The sequence below is a fragment of the Ostrea edulis genome, chromosome 3, assembly GCF_947568905.1.
Source record: "Ostrea edulis chromosome 3, xbOstEdul1.1, whole genome shotgun sequence".
In the NCBI taxonomy this organism is placed as follows: Eukaryota; Metazoa; Mollusca; class Bivalvia; order Ostreida; family Ostreidae; genus Ostrea; species Ostrea edulis.
In genome coordinates, this window is record NC_079166.1 from 91,606,126 (window position 1) to 91,628,474 (window position 22,349).

The 22,349-nt window shown below is 32.5% G+C and overlaps 1 protein-coding gene and 2 long non-coding RNA genes across 6 annotated transcripts; 2 read left to right on the forward strand and 1 right to left on the reverse strand.

Annotated features, from left to right (window-relative positions):
- The first annotated feature begins 595 nt into the window (after positions 1-595).
- Positions 596-5,793, forward strand: LOC125675575 (uncharacterized). 3 transcript variants are annotated; one of them, XR_008801432.1, is made up of 4 exons: positions 596-2,629; positions 4,167-4,330; positions 5,044-5,142; positions 5,462-5,793. XR_008801432.1 is itself a non-coding variant. In XM_048913316.2 (4 exons), exons 1-4 carry the CDS (start codon positions 2,849-2,851, stop codon positions 5,506-5,508), a joined length of 339 nt encoding a protein of 112 aa, XP_048769273.2. In that variant the 5' UTR covers positions 2,707-2,848; the 3' UTR covers positions 5,509-5,793. The 3 variants fall into 3 exon arrangements, 2 of the variants coding, with proteins under 2 accessions (XP_048769273.2, XP_056015379.1); XM_048913316.2 differs by lacking the exon at positions 596-2,629 and adding an exon at positions 2,707-2,877; XM_056159404.1 differs by lacking the exon at positions 596-2,629 and adding an exon at positions 2,918-3,206.
- Positions 5,794-6,969: 1,176 nt separating this feature from the next.
- LOC130053002 (uncharacterized) lies at positions 6,970-12,266 on the forward strand. The gene is made up of 2 exons (XR_008801433.1): positions 6,970-7,294; positions 11,887-12,266. It is a non-coding gene; the product is annotated as an uncharacterized LOC130053002 (long non-coding RNA).
- LOC125677221 (uncharacterized) lies at positions 7,289-21,540 on the reverse strand. 2 transcript variants are annotated; one of them, XR_007370997.2, is made up of 6 exons: positions 21,494-21,522; positions 15,031-15,164; positions 12,198-12,257; positions 11,873-12,066; positions 8,824-8,888; positions 7,289-8,600 (listed from the first exon to the last, which is right to left on the reverse strand). It is a non-coding gene; the product is annotated as an uncharacterized LOC125677221 (long non-coding RNA). The 2 variants fall into 2 exon arrangements; XR_007370996.2 differs by lacking the exon at positions 15,031-15,164 and having other exon boundaries at positions 21,494-21,540.
- Between the last annotated feature and the right edge of the window lie 809 nt (positions 21,541-22,349).

Consider the following 22,349-nt stretch of genomic DNA (forward strand, 5'->3'; position numbering starts at 1 on the left):
TAAAGTTGAATTAAATGAATTTGCTTAACGCATTTCATAAAATTTAAACTCCTGTGTTTAGCTGCCCGTGTCGTCCTAAACTGGTATTTAACACCTATGCATTCCCTTATAAAGCCTTGCTATGAAACCAGTTCTAAAGAACCACGTGACACAAACAGGTATTCGAATGAAAACCTTGTAATTCCGAACAAGTAATTCATTATTAAACCAAGTAGAAATTGATTTCCAATTCCTACCTCAAACGAAAGAAATCACATTGATCTAAATGATTCATAGTCGTGTGATGTCGCCAGGATCCAGATAATTTCGTACTATTTCGAAGCAAAAGTAAATTTCAACTAAAGATCCTCCACTGCTCAATGACCGAGATTCCCGAGCATAGGCCTGAATTTCAAGCCCTTCACCGGTATTAGTGACGTCTCAATATCAGTGAGAAATCTCGAGAGGGACGTTAAACAAGATACAATAAATCAATCAATCTGTTTACATCCTGGAGCCACATTCAAAACATGAAAATATGTGATGATAACGAACAGTGATCAGCCTGATACATCCCATGAAGAAGATTGAGAGTTGGGCAAACACGAACCCTTGGACACACCAGTGGTTGGATGAGGTGCCTAGGAAGAGTAATCTCCTCCTGTTTGAGAATAGGGCAAACTGGCGCCGGGATAATGTAACAAACTGAGACTAAATCAAAATTCCAATCACCTGTAAGATGTTCATTACTTTTGAACTGAAATTCTTAACGTTGAATGGTCCAAATTACAACATTTCTTTCTCCATCGTGTAAAAACGCTATTAAGGAAGTTAGCTCGCGAGCTTTTGAGCCAGACTGCCGTTGATGCTACAACTAAGTATTTACTGGTTAATACTGATCCCATTAGTGCAAATATATTACACATGTATTACTGAACCCAATCCAGTTGGAAAAAAAGTGTGTCAATTCAAATTTTGAAAAGGTTTTGCAGGGACTATATTATGTGGCGGAAGGATTGATTAATCAAAAAATTCTAACTCTGCGTGATATCTCAGTTTCGTTTCATTCAATATATCTTTTATTTTCATACTCCTATACATGTATTTCAGTTTTATAATTTATGATAGAGGTAGTTCAGACTTGGAACTTGGAAATGTTGTAATTTATTAATTTGGTTGATATATTTTTCCAAACAGAACACTGATGTCCCGCCCCTAAGGCCCCAGGATTGCAGGAATCCTGAAATTTATAATTGAAGTATCTCCTGTTCCAAAGATGCTTCATACCAAACCTGTGATTCTTATAAAAGTTTAGATTAATTCATTGGACATTTTGTATAAAAGTGCATTGTTTCTGCCGATAATTTAAAAACTTAGTCTCCAACCCCCACTTTTTGAAATTCTATTTAAAAATTGACATTACTCCTAATACGTCCTTTTGAATTCTCAAAGATAACATGAATTTTTGCCGTATATTAAGTGCGAAAAGGTCATTACTTATTTCCATTATTACTATTAAATTTCTTTTTATCTGTAGTGTTAGAAGACATGATTATATATCTATTTTATGTAATTATTGATTTGTGTTGTGTTGACGTCAAAAGACAAATCAAGTTTAATTGAATAAATCTTAAGTGCAAAAAGATCATTTGCTCAATAACAAGCGTTGCGACCCTAGTTTTTCTTTTTAATTTCCTAATCCTCTTTCAATGTAGAAATCAAAAATACATCCACCCACCCCACCCCCCAAAAATGACATTACTCCAAATCTCAGGTGCGAACCTCTTTAAATCATCGCACGTATGTATTTATGAGGCGGTTTGAAATACCATAAATTATTTCACCTGTTGTAACCAGTTATTTGATTTTAAATCGATGTTACAAACAACCGCGTCACTCTGCCGTTTCAAGTGACAGTCACGTGGCCAGTTCAAACTTTCACATCATAAGTGGTCTTATTGCTATTTTTTACAACAGTACTGTGCCATAAGATTATTAGAATTAAAAATATGAAAGACCTCTTAGTATTTTTTTTTAATTTCTAATAAACGTATCAAATACCTCTTAAATCCCATGAGGATCCGGGTTAGAATAAACATTTCAAAAAAAAAAAATTGTTTCATTACTTACCAAATATTTAATTGTACGCATAGTCATATTTTAGGATGTGTCCACGAGGTCGGGTGAGTATTGTTCATTTTATTAATTTTATTATTATTTCGTGATTTCTATTTTGTATTGATATGTGTCGTTATCGTCGCCTTTCATTGTTCATTTTATTATTAGACTCTTACTTTTTTCAAATGTGTGTTGTTTTTTTGCGCAATATCAATTTTGTACAATGAAAGGTGAAGTTAACAAACATTGAACAATTTCATAACTCCCTATAAGGAATACAAAATTAAGAGTTGGGTAAACACGGATTCCTGGACATACCATATATCTAATCATTCATTTTCATAGGTCTTAAAATGATTATTTTAGGATAGATTGATTGAATCTGGAAGCTTTTCTAAAAAGAAACATCTTATATGACAGTTAGAATTGGATTTCATTTTAATGAGGTGTATGGATTACAGTCAATATGTTGCATCTATTAACGTTTGTTTGTGTACTCCAATCTGATCACCACTTACACACCAGAGAAAAGGTATGTTTTTTTCAAAATAATTTTTAATCAGGATATAGGGCTCACGGCGGGTGTGACCGGTCAATAAGGTATTTTTACTCCTCCTAGGCACCTCTGGTGTGTCCAGGGGGTCCGTGTTTGCCCAACTATCTATTTTGTATTGCTTGTAGGAGTTGTGAGATTGGTCGCTGTTCGTTATCTTCACCTTGCATTCATAAAGCATTTCATGTTAGGAGCTGGATGTACATACTTGGAGACAAAGTAGCATTGTTAGTATTTTACTTCCATATAGATTTGATAGGACTTTTTTACCCTGTAAAATAGACTTAAAGACAATTGAATCCTATTTTATTTCATATATCATGTCAAATACAGTTTGACAAAACATTTACAAACATATGAAGCACTTGACATCAAAAGTTCCTAAAACTTTGAATAAAATTCTTATTTTCGCAGTTTTTCTTCAGAAAACAGATTGCAATGTATTTTCTTTCGTTTTCACTTACTTATGCTAGAAAGAAATGTTTTGGCATAAATACGAAGCCTGTCAGTGATGATTTCGGAAAGAAAATCTACAAGAAAACTTATGAAAATGACAGTAAATTACATTTTACCATACACTGATTCTGAATGAAGACTTAGTGGTCAAAGTTGTTAATTAAAAATTTCATTGCACTTGGATTTTAGCATACTATACTCTTAATTATCAAACAAGATCGGGAGTGCAAATTTAGATTAGTATATTATCTGTCATACACAGCTCTGGTGTTCAGGGGTCCGTGTTTGCCCAACTATCTATTTTGTATTGCTTGTAGGAGTTATGAGATTGATCACTGTTCGTTATCTTCACCTTTTATGTGCAAAATTATTTTAATGATACATGTTTGCTTGTTAGGGATGGATTCTTGAAAGCATTAAGACTTTACATGTTGTATTCTACAACTATAGAAGGGCCTCCGTGGCTGAGTGGTTAAAGCATTGAGCTCAAAATCACACGGCCTCTCACCTCTATCGGCGCAGGTTCGAATCCCGGTCGCGCCGGTAAGTGAGAAATTTTCCCAGTTTACTTTCAGAAGGTCGGTGTTCTCTTCCCAGGTACATTATATCTGGGTTCTCTCTTCCACCAATAAAAACTGGGTGCCACCAGATAACTGAAAAATTGTTGAGTGTGGCGGAAAATATCAATCAATCTATACAACTATAGAATACCATATATCTTTTTTTATTCGCTTGGCATTGTGTTACTGGTCGAAAATCGGTAATTCAAATTTTTCAATTGCCGTTGATTCCGAAAACATAGTTTCCTATAATTTAAGTTGCTCAAACACAATTTCAATAACGTCCATTGTTACAATTGTAAGCAAGAAAGAGTACTTTTTCACAATTGAAGATAATACAGGGCCTTATGGTACGTACCTTTTGAATTTGCCTGAATTACGACAAGAATCCTTCCTTAAAAAGAAAACGATTTTCAATTTCAAAAATGTCGTATTTCAGGATTTCCTTGTGGACACTAATAATACACTGTATAAATAAAATGACATCCTACCTGTTTCAGTGTTCACTTCGGATCAATTTCCAACATGAAGGTCTGCATTGTATTTCTTGTGCTGTCATTATGTTGCGTGACCCTTGGGGTGGACCCCGGAGACTGGGCGTATTTCTATCTCAACACCGCATGTTCCATGATGAAAAAGGCCAAGTCAAATTTCTTCACTGGTGGTATGTAATAGTTTGTACAGTTTTTTTAAAAAAGCCCAGTTTCCAAATCTATTATGGAATAGCTCATTAATAAATTGCTAACTTTGATGTAATGACAAATCATAGTTTGCTGTTGAGTGATGTTTAACGAAGAATTTATCTTTACTGAGATTCGCAAACATTTCATACAAACCAGAAAAAACTGGAAAGCATAACAACAAATAAAAGATTGATCTGATCATTGCTATATATACTGAAGAATGGATTTATAATGTACAAATGCTCAAACATTTTGTTTGGTCTAATTCTAAATAAACAAATTGAATACAAAGTTGCAACTGAACATTCAATTCAATGCACTCGGTGTATCTTTGTTACTCATTATCACATTAGAAAATGGTTAGTCAATAATAATCGAAGTAAATAATCTCTCTATGTCTATGAGGATAACCATCTAGTAGCACAAACACATGTTCGACATGTAATCAATATAACTGTAGTCAAATGTTTCAGGAAATCTGTTCTCTTTAGAGAAGTGCACAGACATAGCCTACATTCACTGTAGCAAACCTTCATGTTTTTGATTCTGGAAAACGTACAATTACGCTTCGACTGATAGTAAATCTCCAAGTTTCTCAAAAAACGCCTAACACAATTTTATAATTTATAGCTCCAATGATAGTATTCCATCATAGAATACACTGTATTTTGATAATTGTCATGCCTTTCAACAGATGCCAAGGTGATTGCCTTCCAGGCTAGAGCAAGCAAACGTCTTGTAAATATTCCCAAACATCACGTTGTTAAGTTTGGACATGTCATAACAAATAAAGGTAAGCATGGATAAACCGTTGTTTAATCGGGGATTAGCTAACCTTTTTTAATAAAACAGAATATGTATACATGTATATGTTTTTAAAAGTGTCTATGTCTGACTGCATTATTTTTCTAAGGGTCATTTTACGGTATCAAACCACTATGATAATTAAGTATCAAGACTTTGTCTTTGACAAACTTTTCAAAATATGTTTAAATTTCGGACACACACATACACATACAAGTGTATTCCAAGCCCTAGCAAAGGGAAATGAAGTACAGTTTGTAGAAAATGGTTTTCGCCATACGTATATTTGTCTTGTTATTCAATTAAAGGGAACGGATACAGAGCAAGAACTGGAAAATTCTCACTGCACCGATAGAAGGCGTGTATTTCTTTGACTGGACCATCACTGTCGACAACGGAGACACCTTCAATACAGAACTCGTAAAAAATAATGCTGTATTTGGCAATAGTTACTGTGGAGCCCGAGGTTCTAACTACGCAAAGCCTTGCACAACGACTGCACGAATACAGATGAGGAAAGGAGACACAGTTTGGATAGGGGGTTCGTGATCATCGGAAGAATGCCCACGCTTTGTGGTCGACATTTGGAGGTCATAAGTTGTAAAAAGAAAACCGCGACAATAAAATGGATTCAAACACAGATTTTCTTTCTTATTTAAGAAATACGTTTTATGTTTGAAATGACGATATAAGCTGTGACGCGTTGCGCCCAATACCTAGTTAAATGTAATTAATACCTAATTAAACGTAATTAATACCTAATTAAACGTGTTAGCACTTCGTTAAAAGTATGTTTGTTGCTCTTCATACCCTCAATTATTTTCGAAAGTGTAATTTATTATTGTTTATATATATATATATATATATATATATATATATATATATATAGTCTCTGTTTTGGAGGTAAAATATAGAAAAAACTCTTAAACACTTTGTTGTAATAATATTTCGACCGTGTTACCGGTCTTCTTCAGTTGTGTTTATCTCTCATGGCAATGTAACACACGGATACATACACGAAAGTACTATGACGTCACAGTAAGTATTATAAACGTCAAAGTTGATATTGCCCGAAAAACATTTGAAAAGGGTAAGAGCCTAATAATAAAAAGAACAATACTCACCCGACCCCGTGGACACATTCTTAAATATGACTATGTGTACAATTAAATATTTGGTAAGTAATGTAGCAAAATTTTAAAAATGTTTGTTCACAAAGCAGTTAACTTCTGGCCTAAGTATCTAACTAACAACTTAGGCCAGAAGTTAACTGCTTTGTGAACATTTACAATATAGCAAACTTTAGGCCTTATTACTCAACAGCCATAAAGAATAAGTACACCAACTCCTTGATCTATATAACCACATTCATCGTGACGTCTGGAGAAATCAATGTTCCCGGTTAATTCGTTTCTTGTTTGCAGCAGATCGATTAAATCTCACACCCGATGTTTTTAATTAGAAACCCGATCTCGATTTACTAATCTTAAGTAATGACATAATTTACTAGTAGCTAGGTTTTTTAATGAATGCTACATAATCATTAATTATCTATCTTAACAAATTTAAGTAAAAAGGAATAACTAAGTACAATTGTACTCTAAAATAAGTAAAATATTTTACTTTAGTAATTGGTGTGTATTGCAGTAATAGTATGGTTTGTCGAAAACGCTACCATTTTTCTCTTTCAGATTTGTCTCTTTTCTATATAAAAGGTATAAAAGGTACATGTAGTTTGGCTATTTGCCAGATGAATTCGGAACAAGACAAAACTAAGCATGACAATAAACGTCGTGGGGAAACCCCGGTATTCTCCAACAAATATCCCATACAAACAAGGAAAACACAGCCTGGCCGAATGCTGTCTGATAGATTTCATACCTACTATTAAACCGTTCTTTACATACTGAGTTTGACGTTGGATTACTCCGTTTACCCGATCAAGATATACAATGTAGATATCACAGGAGATATTAAGTCCTGGCACGTGGTGTATTCAGTGGTTTGTGTTTATCCTGTTCTAAATTATGAGTGGAATATATCGCTATCCGTTCTCTTCACGCTCCATTTAATTTTCACAACAGCCACCCGATAAACAGCATCTTTCCGGTATGAGAGAATCAACAAGGAAGGGATCATGGGTAACATCTTTTTTTATTTATTCCATTAGCATCAACATTTAATCGTCAACAATCATCAGGCTTAACTTTCTCAAATCTACTGCATGCAGTTTATCGGAATAACAACAATTTTAAAAATACACATTTTATATTGACATAGTTATGATTGATATGAAAAGGATATGTTTGAAAGAAGATGACTAATTAGTGGTAGTACAGCATTAGATTATTTAACATACATACATGTACACAAAACATCCAGTAATAAACGGAAGTATTTTGACAGAAATGGTCACAACATTTAGCATATGACAGTGATGAAAATTGATTCAACTATAGCATTTTCTATTTTTTGCAATACGCCAAATTACGTCAGCAATCCTCGGTTCATTGCGTCCAAAATATTCCCAATATTCCCTAACTCAGAACTTACTCGCTCTTTAGAACTCAAAACAGTGTCGAAAAATTTGTGGAATTACACCCACCAAAACGTGAAATCAACTATGGCCATGTTAAGATACGGAGAATCGAAACTGGTCGATATCAATGCAAACCATTTGAGGACAGAATTTGTGTTCTGTGTGATCAAAATGAAATACAAATAAAAAAGTATTTTTGTTACACTGCTCCTTATATATTATGTTAAGGAAGGATTTCTTCGATAAAATAGGTGTTTCTCAATACCAAAATTTAATTTTAGATAATTCCTTCTTTGTAAATGTAATTATTAATTATCCACGACATACAGCAAACTATATTTAATTCCTACAAATTCAGGCTGTAACAGAAGTATCACTGGAAATAGTTACTTACAATAAACACCAAATATCGGGAAATATCAACACATAAAACATATATTAAGTATCATTAATATGATTGTGGGAGAAAACGTCACTTTATGATTTCATGTTTGCTCTCCTGGCATCATTTTGACACTTTCACCGGAGATCACATCCTGCTCCGCTGGCTCCGATGTTTCAGAAAGGACCAGACATGTACTGAACGAGAAATTGTTTTGACACCCGCAGGTGTTTAGTTTATTCCTGTAGCAAAACAACACAACCACAATACAAATAAAAACAACAACAATCAGGGATACAGCGATAGCAATGACGTATCCAGGCAGTTCACGTGCACGCTCGGTCTCAGAAACTGTTATATTTCTCATTTCCTGTCTTTCGTTCGTGATATACGATGAGTTATCGTTTGAGATGTTGAACGCATGCTCCGTCACATTTACGTTTCCAGTCTCGTGTGTAGCGTTACTTACAGATGCATTTGGTGAGGGTGCGCCTCCTACTGTATTAAAAATACTCCCACAGCTGACCTACAAAACGGAAGGCAGAATTTCTTAATTAATTTTGTTACACGTATAGAAGTATTTGAATGACAATTGGACAAAGAAACGAATGAATAAATACTTTCAATTTATCTATATGGCAATTTTTATTAACTTTTTCTCCAATAAGTGGGTGTTTTTACAATGTTCACTATGTTTTAAAATAAACAATCTTTTGAATTCTGATTACTGCTGCAGACTATATGCATACCTTTGTAAAGAAAAACACCATCAAAAGTAGCTCCCAGTGCATAGTTCATGTTTGTTTTACTTTTCCTATAAGATACAATCATGTTGAGCAATGTTTATGTCATTATCAACGTATTTCTTATGTTACTCACTGTATGTTTTGTCATTGACGATATAGATCACATAATTCATGTCATCAATTTCAACGTAATGCTTTTCAAAAAGATTTACCAATCTAGAATTGAATTACCGATTTCATATTTGATAGAGTTTTTGACACACACAACATACATCATTGAAGTAATAAGCATCTCTTACCACCCGAGTAACAATTGTTACCGATGGAATGAGTGCGTGTTTTGTTTCACCAGCGCGCGACCAATCATTACAAAAACAAAGAAAATCACTTGAATTTAATTGAAGCAAAAAAGAATTATAAACATTTAGAAGTTAAATTCAGGCGTCAGTATTTACGAAAGGAGGGTGATTTACTTGAACATCTCCGTAAACAAAACCCAAAAGTATTCCACAAACATTTTCGAAAAAGAAAGCCAAAAAATACACCGATAGACTTAGAATCGTTCCACACTCATTTTAAAGATTTAGCTACATTTGTTCCCACAGAAGATTATTCTAATGTGGAAGACACAGGACCTACAGTTTTTAATGAACTAGATGTGGAAATTACCGACAAAGAAATATCCGAAGCTATTGATCAATTAAAACGGGGGAAATCTCATGGTTTGGACTATATTTTGAATGAGTATTTCATGGAATTTAGAGAATTTTTTGTACCATATTTGCATGTTATTTCCAATCGTATCTTATCATCAGGAGTTTTTCCAACACAATGGTCTGACGCTGGTATTGTGCCTGTTTTCAAAAGAGGCGATCCTTCTGATCCAAATAATTAGAGAGGAATAAGTCTTGTTAGTTGTTTCTGCAAATTGTTTACCTCCATACTAAACAGAAGACTCGTCTCATGGGCAGCCTCGTATGATATTATTTCAGATGCACAATTTGGTTTTCAACCCAAGCTAGGTACTACGGAGGCCATTTGTGCGCTTCATTGTCTTATAGCACAATCACTCCAATCCAAAAAACGATTATATTGTTGCTTCGTGGATTTTAAGAAGGCATTCGATTCAGTTAACAGGGAAAAATTGTATAGAAAATTAAAACACTACGGTATACAAGGGAAGCTGCTTACTATTGTTCGCTCCATGTATGGTAGGATTAGAACCTGTGTAAAATCCTCTGGTCACATTTCACAATTTTTTGAAAATCACATTGGTCTATTACAAGGAGAAGTGTTGTCTCCCCTGTTTTTGTATTGTATGTGAATGACCTTGAAATTGAATTTATCAAAAAAGGTAATCATCCGACTGATTTACAGTTATTAAGTCTTTATATTTTGATGTATGCTGATGACATGATGTTGCTTGCAGAATCGGTTATTGAACTATAAAATATGTTAAATACACTGCAAAGTTATACAGATGAATGGGATTTAATTGTTAACGTAGCAAAAACTAACATTGTTGTATTTAGAAATGGTGGGAAGATTCGCACAGATGAGAAATGGGTGTATAAAGATGAAAGTATACAAGTATTAGATCAATTTGTTTACTTGGGCGTTTTATTTAATTTTAATGGTAAATTTTTGGTAATGCAGAAACAGTTAGCATCACAAGGTCGCAAAGCACTATTTGCCCTTAAATCAACCATAAAACACTTGTATTTAAATCATTGTACCTTATTCTCCCTTTTCGATACATATGTCTGTAATATTTTGAATTACGAGTGTGAAGTGTGGGGATTACATAAAGGACCTGACATTGAAAAGGTTCACCTGGATTTTTTAAAATTTGCACTTGGTGTTCGTAAAAACACTAATACAACCATGGCATATTTTGAAACAGGGCGTTTACAATTGTATCATGTTCGTATTTTGAGAATGTTCAAGTTTTGGTTTAAATTATTGCAGTCTGAAAATTGTATACTTAATGCTGCATATGAATGTTTATACAATATCTGTGAAAATACAAAGCATACAAGTCGTAACTGGGCTACTTTCATCAAGGAGCAACTTGATTGTTTGGGACTTAGTTATATGTGGCATGATCAACATAACTTAAATAGCCATATTTGTTTGCCAATAATACAACAAAGATTGAAGGATCATTTTATTCAAAATTTACATAGCAACATGCAGTATGAATCAAAATGCACTATTTACAAACATTTGGTTGATAATTTTTGCTTGCAATATTACCTAGAAAAATATATTCCTAAATTGTACAAAAAGGGTATCTCCAAAATAAGGTTATCATCACATAATTTATCCATAGAAACTGGCAGACATAAAAATGTACCACGTGAAAAGGGGTTTTGTAAAACGTTTCACTGAAATTGAGGATGAATACCACTTTTTGTTAGTCTGTCCTGCATATTGTCAGATTAGAGCTAAGTTAGTGAAAAAGTATTACTGGAGTAAACCCTCCATGTTCAAATTTATACAACTATTAAGTGTGAACAATGTTAAAGAACTTTGTAACTTAGGAAAATTTATTTGTAAAGCTCTTGAACTAAGAACAGTCCATAATATGTAATTTGTATCGTCATTCTCCTTTTTTACTATCATTATACTATTGTATTACATCTGCTAGATGTCTTTGTAAGAATTGGCCGTTTATTTTCAGCTTTGTAATTATTATCCATGTTCAATTTTGTTATAATGCTATAAGATGTATGTCTTTCGCAATAAAGAATTAGGATACAGATTGCGTGTTTTGTTTCACCAGCGCGCGATCAAAACTGTTACGACACAGAAAACGACCTAAAGTGTATGGTAATGTGAAAAAATCTAAGGAATTCATTTAGCACCATATAAGGAAATGATCATCGCCATATAAGGAGATAAACTTTTGCTATTTCAGTAGCAGTTACAGAAAGGTAAAACTCGGATATTTAAATCCAGTGTCACAAGATTGAGATTAAATGTGTTGAATCACGATTGTTGTTTAACTTTTTATAAATTTAAGGTATACTAATGTACTATTATCTGTTACCTTGCCAATTCCAGCTTGCACATATCCAGAAACTAGCGATGGGATGATTGCTGGTTAATGTTAACTTCATTCCTTGAATGAAAGCCTCTCTCCTCTTGTCTCAACACATTCCAGTACAGCTATATATAGAATTGATCATGGGAATTTTTTAACCTGGTGGACGGGAAAATGGCTATCCAGGAAGTACAACACACCTATAAGCAAGTGAGTGGGTTTTACAAAGTTAGGAAATGAAAATTGCCTACAGTGTTTTATAAAAGGAATTCAGAATTATTGGAATTTCCTGCAAAAATTTGATAATTATAATTGACTGTTGATAACTTACAATTAACGCCGCATAAAAGTAAGCGTTGACAATATCAAGCTCTAACTTCCTACTGTGCAGCTACGTAAAGAGAAATGGAAAAGAATTACAGTGTTCGTGTAGAGATAATACGATTTTGTTACACACAACAAAGATAATCTAATGATATCACGGGGATCTATTTTTAACAGGTAAAGGATTTTCATACTTCTCTTTTCAGAGATTTCGATTGCACACTGATTGTAAATTTTCAATTCTAGAAGGCACTTCCAATCAATCTTGATGAAAGATTCCATCAACTTTCTCTTTCTTGCCCGTGGTTTCAAGATCAGTCAGTTTGTAAAACTCAATATCTTAATGCGTAACTATCCTCGTATTTAAGATTGAGAGGAATCATAATAGTGAATATTTAAAAAGTGTAAAAAGTGTGATTAAAATACAGTAGTATTATGATAGTATAAAATTAAGATGGTGTGATATTATGATTGTGTAATACTATAATAATATAGAATTATGAAGCGTAAAGTTTTAGTCGTATTTTTACATTCATTGTGAATTTTTGGCGTTTTTAACTTCAAACAAATAAGTAAACGAATGCGATGTAAATCAATTTGCAATTCAAGAAAGAAAATTAGACATTCATTTTTGTTATGATAGTTTGTTTTCTGCATTTAGAGTCGTCTCCCTTGTACTGTTATCCTTTAACACCCTTAAGATATTTTACCAAACCTGGAGACCAGTCAATATCCGATGACTTTCAACTGTTGCACTTAGATATTTACGTTTCCTGTGCTTATTTTGATTCATTACTAATGTCTACATTCTCTGTGTGTATTCTGATTAATTTCTAATATTTACATTGAGTGTGTGTATTGTGATTGATTTCTAATATTTACATTTACTGTGTGTATTGTAACTATTTTCCAATATATGCATTATCTGTGTGTATTTTATTTAATTTCTAATATTTACATTCTCTGTGAAATATTCTGATTAATTTCTAAAATTCACATTCTCTGTGTGTTTTCTGATTAATTTCTAATATTTACATTCCCTGTGTGTAATCTGATTAATTTCTAATATTTACATTCTCTGTGTGTATTGTGATTAATTTCTAATATTTACCTTTACTGTGTGTATTCTGATTAATTTCTAAAATTTACATTCTCTGTGTGTATTCTGATTAATTTCTAATATTTACATTCTCTGTGTGTATTTTAATTAATTTCTAATATTTACATTCTCTATGTTATTCTGATTAATTTCTAATATTTACATTCTCTCTGTGTGTATTCTGATTAATTTCTAATATTGGTATTGAATGTGTGTATTGTGATTAATTTCTAATATTTAAATTCACTGTGTGAATTCTGACTAATTTCTAATATTTACATTCTCTGGGTTTATTTTAATTAATTTCTAATATTTACATTCTCTGTGTGTATTCTGATTAATTTCTAATATTTACATTCTCTGTGTGTATTGTGATTAATTTCTAATATTTACATTGAGTGTGTGTATTGTGATTAATTTCTAATATTTACATTCACTGTGTGTATTCTGATTAAAGACCCATCTCATGACCGTACGGTCAGTGAAAATGTAGGCGGAGCCTAATCTAAACAGATGTTATTTACCTGGAGTGGCCAGGGTCTACCAAGGTGTTAATTGCTATATCCCATGGCACTCAAAGAAATACACAGAGACAGAACATGGTCGAAATCTACCTGTCCATGCTTTTTTTTATATAGTTTTGATATACACATGACCTGTCTCAGGGACCTCTGCAGAATTTCTGTGCTCATAGTGTTTGAATAATGGTTGTATTCCTAAGGGTAGCTGACACACATTCTACACCCACCCCCTCTTTCTCTCTCTCTGTCATTGACTCAATGAATAATTTCTGTTATAAATATAGAGGTGTCATAAATTGATGACATAACGTATATCAATTGGTTACAAGTTTTAGAAATTATTGTGCAAATTATTATTTGATTTCTGATTGTGTAATTTATAATAATGTACAGGTATAGAGGGGGGAAAAGAATTACAATCATATTGAAATTGCATTGTTCAGGGGCCTTTTTAAAACCAATTGCATTACAAGAAAATAGCAGTTGTGGACAGGTCATTGCTATCAAAACTCAGGTATACTGGGCTTCCTCAAGATCTAAAGAATGCCTGTAGATACTGGCTGTTATTGTTATCAAAACACCTCTCTGGGGTAGCCCCAGACCACAGTGTCTACAGATGTCACTCCACCTGAGATCTATTGTTAAATGTTTGATTGACAGCTTACAATTTGGGGATGTCAACTTAAAATTGGGTCTTTAATTTCTAATATTTACATTCTCTGGGTGTAATTTTAATTAATTTCTAATAGCTACATTATCTGTGTGTATTTTAATTAATTTCTAATATTTACATTCTCTTTCTTCATTCTGATTAATTTCTAAAATTTTCATTCTCTTTGTTCATTCTGAATTTACATTCAGTGTGTGTATTCTGATTAATTTCTAATATTTACGTTCTCTGTGTGTATTCTGATTAATTTCTAATATTTACATTCTCTCTGTGTATTCTGATTAATTTCTAATATTTACATTCTCTGGGTTTATTTTAATTAATTTCTAATATTTAAATTCATTGTGCATATTCTGATTAATTTCTTAAATTCACATTCACTGTGTGTATTCTGATTAATTTCTAATATTTACATTCTCTGTGTGTATTCTGATTAATTTCTAATATTTACATTCTCTCAATCCGATTAAAACCAAATCCTGAGATCCGCTCACTTAGATCGCTACACTAGGATCTGACGTAACCCCATATAGGGTTACGTCCACATGACCTTTTGCTTGGAATATTCATGAGAACTATCAGCCAGTCAGATTGCGCCATACAGACAATGATGGCTATTTAGGCGGTTCCTGGCAATTCGTAAACAAATTGCTATAATCTCTCTCCCACGAAGTTTATTCCACACTGTAAAATTGTATATTCTCGCATAAAGAATTTTAAACTTTTGCAATAATGCCTAATCTATTCCGTTCATACAAACAACAAAACGTACGATATGAAATACACCCAAATTAAATTAATTGTGAATTTCGATTTATGTGTGAATAGGGATGGGTACGATTTGAAGAGTTTTCAAGATGGTCTACTTAAATAACGCGAGGAATATAACGCCAGTCGACGTAAACGGTGCATTGTGACGTCGCATCTAGCTGCGATATGTTTTCTTTCAAACCAAACAATCGCAGCTATTTTCCTTGAATAGTGAACTCCATTGGGATTTTTTAGCGTTTGAATGAAAGAAAACCTGCAGAGAATAATAGACGTTGTTTAAATCGCATGTTTTGTCAGGTATGCCGTCGTCTGTCAAACGCGCAGTCATTTTTATTGCATCTCAAACGTAAATAATGACGCAAAGGTTCATGGGTGAAAAATTATCGTTGGTATAAATCGACAGGGTCAATTTGATTGGCTTAACGAAAGGTCATGCGGACGTGACCCTATATGGGGTTACGTCAGATCCTAGTGTAGCAATCTAAGTGAGGAGATCTCAGGATCTGGTTTTAATCAGATTGTACATTTTCTGTGTGTATTCTGATTAATTTCTAATATTTACATTCTCTGTGTGTATTCTGATTAATATCTAATATTTACATTTTCTTTCTTCATTCTGATTAATTTCTAAAATCTACATTCTCTTTCTTCATTCTGATTAATTTCTAAAATTTACATTCTCTATGTATATTCTGATTAATTTCTAATATTTACATTCACTGTGTGTATTCTGATTAATTTCTAATATTTACATTCTCTGGGTGTATTCTGATTAATTTCTAATATTTACATTCTCTGTGTGTATTCTGATTAATTTCTAATATTTACATTCTCTGTGTGTTTTCTGATTAATTTCTAAAATTCACATTCTCTGTGTGTATTCTGATTAATTTCTAATATTTACATTCTCTGTGTGTATTCTGATTAATTTCTAATATTTACATTCTCTGCTTGTATTCTGATTAATTTCTAATATTTACATTCTCTGTGTGTATTCTGATTAATTTCTAATATTTACATTCTCTGTGTGTATTCTGATTAATTTCTAATATTTACATTCTCTGTGTGTATTTTAATTAATTTCTAATATTTACATTCTCTGCTTGTATTCTGATTAATTTCTAATATTTACATTTCCTGTGTGTATTCTGATTAATTTCTAATATTTACATTCCCTGTGTGTATTCTGATTAATTTCTAATATTTACATTCTCTGTGTGTATTTTAATTAATATCTAATATTTACATTCTCTTTGTTCATTCTGATTAATTTCTAAAATTTACATTCTCTTTGTTCATTCTGATTAATTTAATTCTAAAATTTACATTCAGTGTGTGTATTCTGATTAATTTCTAATATTTACATTCTCTGTGTGTATTTTAATTAATTTCTAATATTTACATTCTCTGTGTGTATTTTAATTAACTTCTAATATTTACATTCTCTTTCTTCATTCTGATTAATTTCTAATATTTACATTCAGTGTCTGTATTCTGATTAATTTCTAATATTTACATTCTCTGTGTGTATTTTAATTAATTTCTAATATTTACATTCTCTGTGTGGGTTGTGATTAATTTCTAATATTTACATTCTCTGGGTGTATTTTAATTAATTTCTAATAATTACATTCTCTGAGTGTATTTTAATTAATTTCTAATATTTACATTCTCTTTGTTCATTCTGATTAATTTCTTAAATCTCCAGTCTCTTTCTTCATTCTGATTAATTTCTAAAATTTACATTCTCTATGTATATTCTGATTAATTTCTAATATTTACATTCACTGTGTGTATTCTGATTAATTTCTAATAGTTACATTCTCTGGATGTATTTTAATTAATTTCTAATAGTTTCATTCTCTGTGTGTATTTTAATTAATTTCTAATATTTACATTCTCTTTGTTCATTCTGATTAATTTCTAAAATTTACATTCTCTTTGTTCATTCTGATTAATTTCCAAAATTTACATTCAGTGTGTGTATTCTGATTAATTTCTAATATTTACATTCTCTGTGTGTATTCTGATTAATTTCTAATATTTACAGTCTCTGCTTGTATTCTGATTAATTTCTAATATTTACATTCTCTGTGTGTATTTTAATTAATTTCTAATATTTACATTCTCTGTGTGTATTTTAATTAATTTCTAATATTTACATTCTCTTTCTTCATTCTGATTAATTTCTAATATTTACATTCAGTGTCTGTATTCTGATTAATTTCTAATATTTACATTCTCTGTGTGTATTTTAATTAATTTCTAATATTTACATTCTCTGTGTGGGTTGTGATTAATTTCTAATATTTACATTCTCTGGGTGTATTTTAATTAATTTCTAATATTTACATTCTCTTTGTTCATTCTGATTAATTTCTAAAATTTACATTCTCTTTGTTCATTCTGATTAATTTCCAAAATTTACATTCAGTGTGTGTATTCTGATTAATTTCTAATATTTACATTCTCTGTGTGTATTCTGATTAATTTCTAATATTTACAGTCTCTGCTTGTATTCTGATTAATTTCTAATATTTACATTCTCTGTGTGTATTTTAATTAATTTCTAATATTTACATTCTCTGTGTGTATTTTAATTAATTTCTAATATTTACATTCTCTTTGTTCATTCTGATTAATTTCTAAAATTTACATTCTCTTTGTTCATTCTGATTAATTTCTAAAATTTACATTCTCTTTGTTCATTCTGATTAATTTCTAAAATTTACATTCAGTCTGTGTATTGTGATTAATTTCTAATATTTACATTCTCTGTGTGTATTTTAATCAATTTCTAATATTTACATTCTCTGTATGTATTCTGATTAATTTCTAATATTTACATTCACTGTGCATATTCTGATTGATTTCTAATATTTACATTCTATGTGTGCATTTTAATTGAATTCCAATATTTACTTTCTCTGTGTGTATTTTAATTAATTTCTAATATTTGCATTCTCTGTGTGTATTTTAATCAATTTCTAATGGTTACATTCTCTGTGTGTTTTTTAATTAATTTCTAATATTTACATTCTCTCTGTGTGTATTCTGATTAATTTCCAATGTTTACATTCTCTGTGTGTATTCTGATTAATTTCTAATATTTACATTCTCTGTGTGTATTTTAATTAATTTCTAGTATTTACATTCTTTGTGTGTATTGTGATTAGTTTCTAATATTTACATTCACTGTGTGTATTGTAATTAGTTTCTAATATTTACATTCACTGTGCATATTCTGATTGATTTTTAATATTTACATTATCTGTGTGTATTCTGATTAATTTCAAATATTTACATCTACTATGTATATTCTGATTTTCGGTTTTTTAGTGCTACATGTATCGGAGTGTGAACATACACATTCCACGAGCCCCGCGACTTATTTTGTGACATATTGAAATTGTTGGAAAAGATTTTTTCAAGTTTATTTATCTTGACCTTTACTTTGAATCTGGTTTGACAGATAACGTAGACCTGTAGTTTACGATGATTTTTGATTTTTCCCTTACCAGTGTTCTATACCTTGTCGAGTTTCAATCTAATTCTAGGTATGAAAAGTTTTCAGTTTTTTTCAAACTATACAATAAATTTTTCTTTACTCTTCATAACTGTCATTATTATAATTGTCATTACACACGCGATGCGGTCGCGGTAGTTCAGTGGTAGTGCGTTCGCTTCGTAACCGGGTGGTCGTGAGTTCAAGTCCCGCTCGTTCCATGACCGCGTCAAACCTAAGACGTTAACATAGATATTGATTTCTCCTCCAAACGTTCGGCATTTAGAAGTGAGAATCACGGGCGTTCGGATATGACCTAAACAAGAGGCCCATGGGCCACATCGCTCACCTGAGTCACCTTGGCCCATATCTGAAGACTTTCTATATATATTTGCATGTAAAGCCTTAGTCCCTATTATGGCCCCAACTTCCCCTGGAGGACACGATTTTTTTCAAACTTGAATCTACACTACATCAGAAAGGTTTCATGTAAATGTCAACTTCTTTGGCCCAATGGTTCTTGAGAAGAAGATTTTTAAAGATTTCCCCTATATTTGTATGTAAAACTCTGACCCCCCCCCCTTGTGGCCCCATCCTACCCCCCGGGGGCCATGATTTAAACAAACTTGAATCTGCACTATGTCAGAAAGTTTTCTTGTAAATATCAGCTTTTCTGAATCAGTGGTTATTGAGAAGAAGATTTTAACTATATATTTGTATGTAAAACTTTGATCCCCCTTGTGGCCCCATCCAACTCCCGGGGCCCATGATTTGATCAAACTTGAATCTACATCATGTCAGGAAGCTTTCATGTAAATCTCAGCTTTTCTGGCTTAGTGGTTCTTGAGAAGAAGATTTTTAAAGTTTTACCTTATATATTTGTATGTAAAACTTTGATTCCCCCTTGTGGTCCCATCCTATCCCCGGGGGCCATGATTTGAACAAACTTGAATCTACACTATATCAGGAAGCTTTCAGGTACATTTCAGCTTTTCTGGCACAGTGGTTCTTGAGAAGAAGATTTTTAAATGACCCCACCCTATTTTTGCATTTTTGTGATTATCTCCCCTTTGAAATGGACATGGCCCTTCATTTGAACAAACGTGAAAGTCCTTCACCAAAGGATGCTTTTGGCCAAGTTTGGTTGAAATTGGCCCAGTGGTTCTGGATAAGTAGTCGAAAATGTGAAAAGTTTACAGACGGACAGACGGACGACGGACAAAATGTGATCAGAAAAGCTCACTTGAACTTTCGTTTCAGGTGAGCTAAAAACGGAAGTCCCGTTCTCTGTTTCTTGTTCATTAACTTGAAAGGTGAGTGAACAGTCACATGCGCAGTGGCAAAGGATGATAACCTGTCTCATCAACGCGTACTTTGATACGAGATAGCGAGAGATAACCGTTCCAGCATACAATGAAAGGTTAAGGTAACGAACATTGAGTGATCAATCACATAATTCCTATAAGGAATGCAAAATTGAGAGTTGGGCAAATACGAACCCCTGGATATACCAGATGTGGGATCATCCCTTGCCTAGGAGGACTAATAATAAGAACCTTTACTCCTACAGCCCTGAGTGATATATGCTTTACCCACAGTTAGTGGCGTCTCTAAGTAGGTGAAAGAATTCTCGAAGATAGGTAAATAAACAAACAATTAAAGATATATTTACAATATTTTGAGAAGGCCTGTGGATTCTAGTTTATTACAGATAAATTATAAGATTACACTCATTCAAATTTACTACAGTTAAGACTTGTTGAATTTATTTTAGAGCAAAAAATAAAAATAATTATATATTCCACTTTCTATCTCTATAAGTTAAAACTACAGAGTGAAATCTGCATTAGCATTCTGCATGTTGAAATACAACCATACTGCGGTCATCATACTTATCAGGAGAGCCTCAAATATACCTATCAAGTAAGATATGCAAACAGGATATATGTCTCACTGCGGGTGTGACCGGTCAGCAGGAGATTTTTACTACCCCTAAGCACCTGATCCCACCTCTGGTATATCCAGCGGTCCGTGTTTGCCCTACCCCTCAATTTGTGTTCTGTATATTATTATGACTGTTCGTTATCTTCACTTTGTCACACATCCGAAAATAGCAGTGGAACTTTTCAACAGGTTCAGTTATGCAGCGACCCCAATTTACTGCAGTAAAATTTGGCATACGATTTCAATCCTAAAGCTTAAAACAATCAGACATACGCTGCAAAATCGTTAAATTATTGATTAACTGCATATCCATTGACGTAAAGGTAAACTAAGAGCGATAACTCACAGAAGCTATATCTGAGTCTTTGTCAAAAATTCCCAGGAAATTTTCAATTTCATGCTTTTTTGCATATTCTATTTTGTGTGGACAGTAATTAATTGAAATAACACTTAAAACTCATTATCGGAACTGAATAAAATTCAAGTATGTACATGTATACAAAATGACAACATTGAATATATACCAGCTGATCAACATTTCACGTGACTCGGACCGAGAGGTGGGGGTATTGTATACCTAAAGGCTAATAAATAACATCAATTAGCTTTTCGTCATGGCCACTGGACATCGTAAATTTCAAGAACAATAAAACACATAGAAAAAGCTTTTATAAAAAGAATAATGTTCAATTAAATTGAATTACACAATACCTAACATTCCATAAATGCAGCTGTCTGAATCATCTACTGAAATACTGAGAGATTGATTGATTCCTATACGGGTACCTCTTACCTTTAGCGTAGATCAAACATCGGTCATCATACATACGTGTCTCTTCAACAACTAGTACTAATACATGAACTAAGTCAAACGTAGTTTTATAAGCAGGATGAAAATTTCCAGCACATCAACTTAGGAACATCGCTATCTTCTTTAGTGTTGAAAACTTTTTTGTTTTGTAAAAGATAGCTAAGTACTTCGTTACTAGCTTGAAAATACGGATGTATATTTAATTGCCGTTATAAAATTTAGAAATTCATTTCAAAATTAAGGATTATCTCCCTCATGCATAGCTCTTATCCTTAGACGAATTTGACACCACCTTTTTTTGGCACGCTGTTTTTGGCTATAATAGCTCTAAAACTTCATAGTTATTTCGGATTTCAAACATTTCGGTTGAGCATCACTGAAGAGACATTATTTGTCGAAATGCGCATCTGGTGCATCAAAATTGGTACCGTATAAGTTTTACATAAATTAGAAGTATAAAGCAGCAGATATTAGATACTGAACAAAGAGGCTGTAAATGAAGTGGATGACTTCACTGGGATATGTACAGGTAAATAGATACACTGTAAATACGCGTACACGGTTGAGACCGATTGTATTTAATGTGAAGTGACAAATCTAGATAGGAATGTGAACTGTGTATTTTTACCGTCACATGGCCACAGAAAGTATGGACAAACCCAAAGACCATTGATAACTAGTCCGTTCTAAGTATCATTTTAAACTTTGTATTCTTGTAATGCGACCGCACATTTTGGCAACATTATAAACAATGCACAATTCATGTATGTTCTAAATGTGTTGTAAGCTGCATGACTTCTGCATTAAAGATGTGTCAAATAAAAAAATAAAAATCATG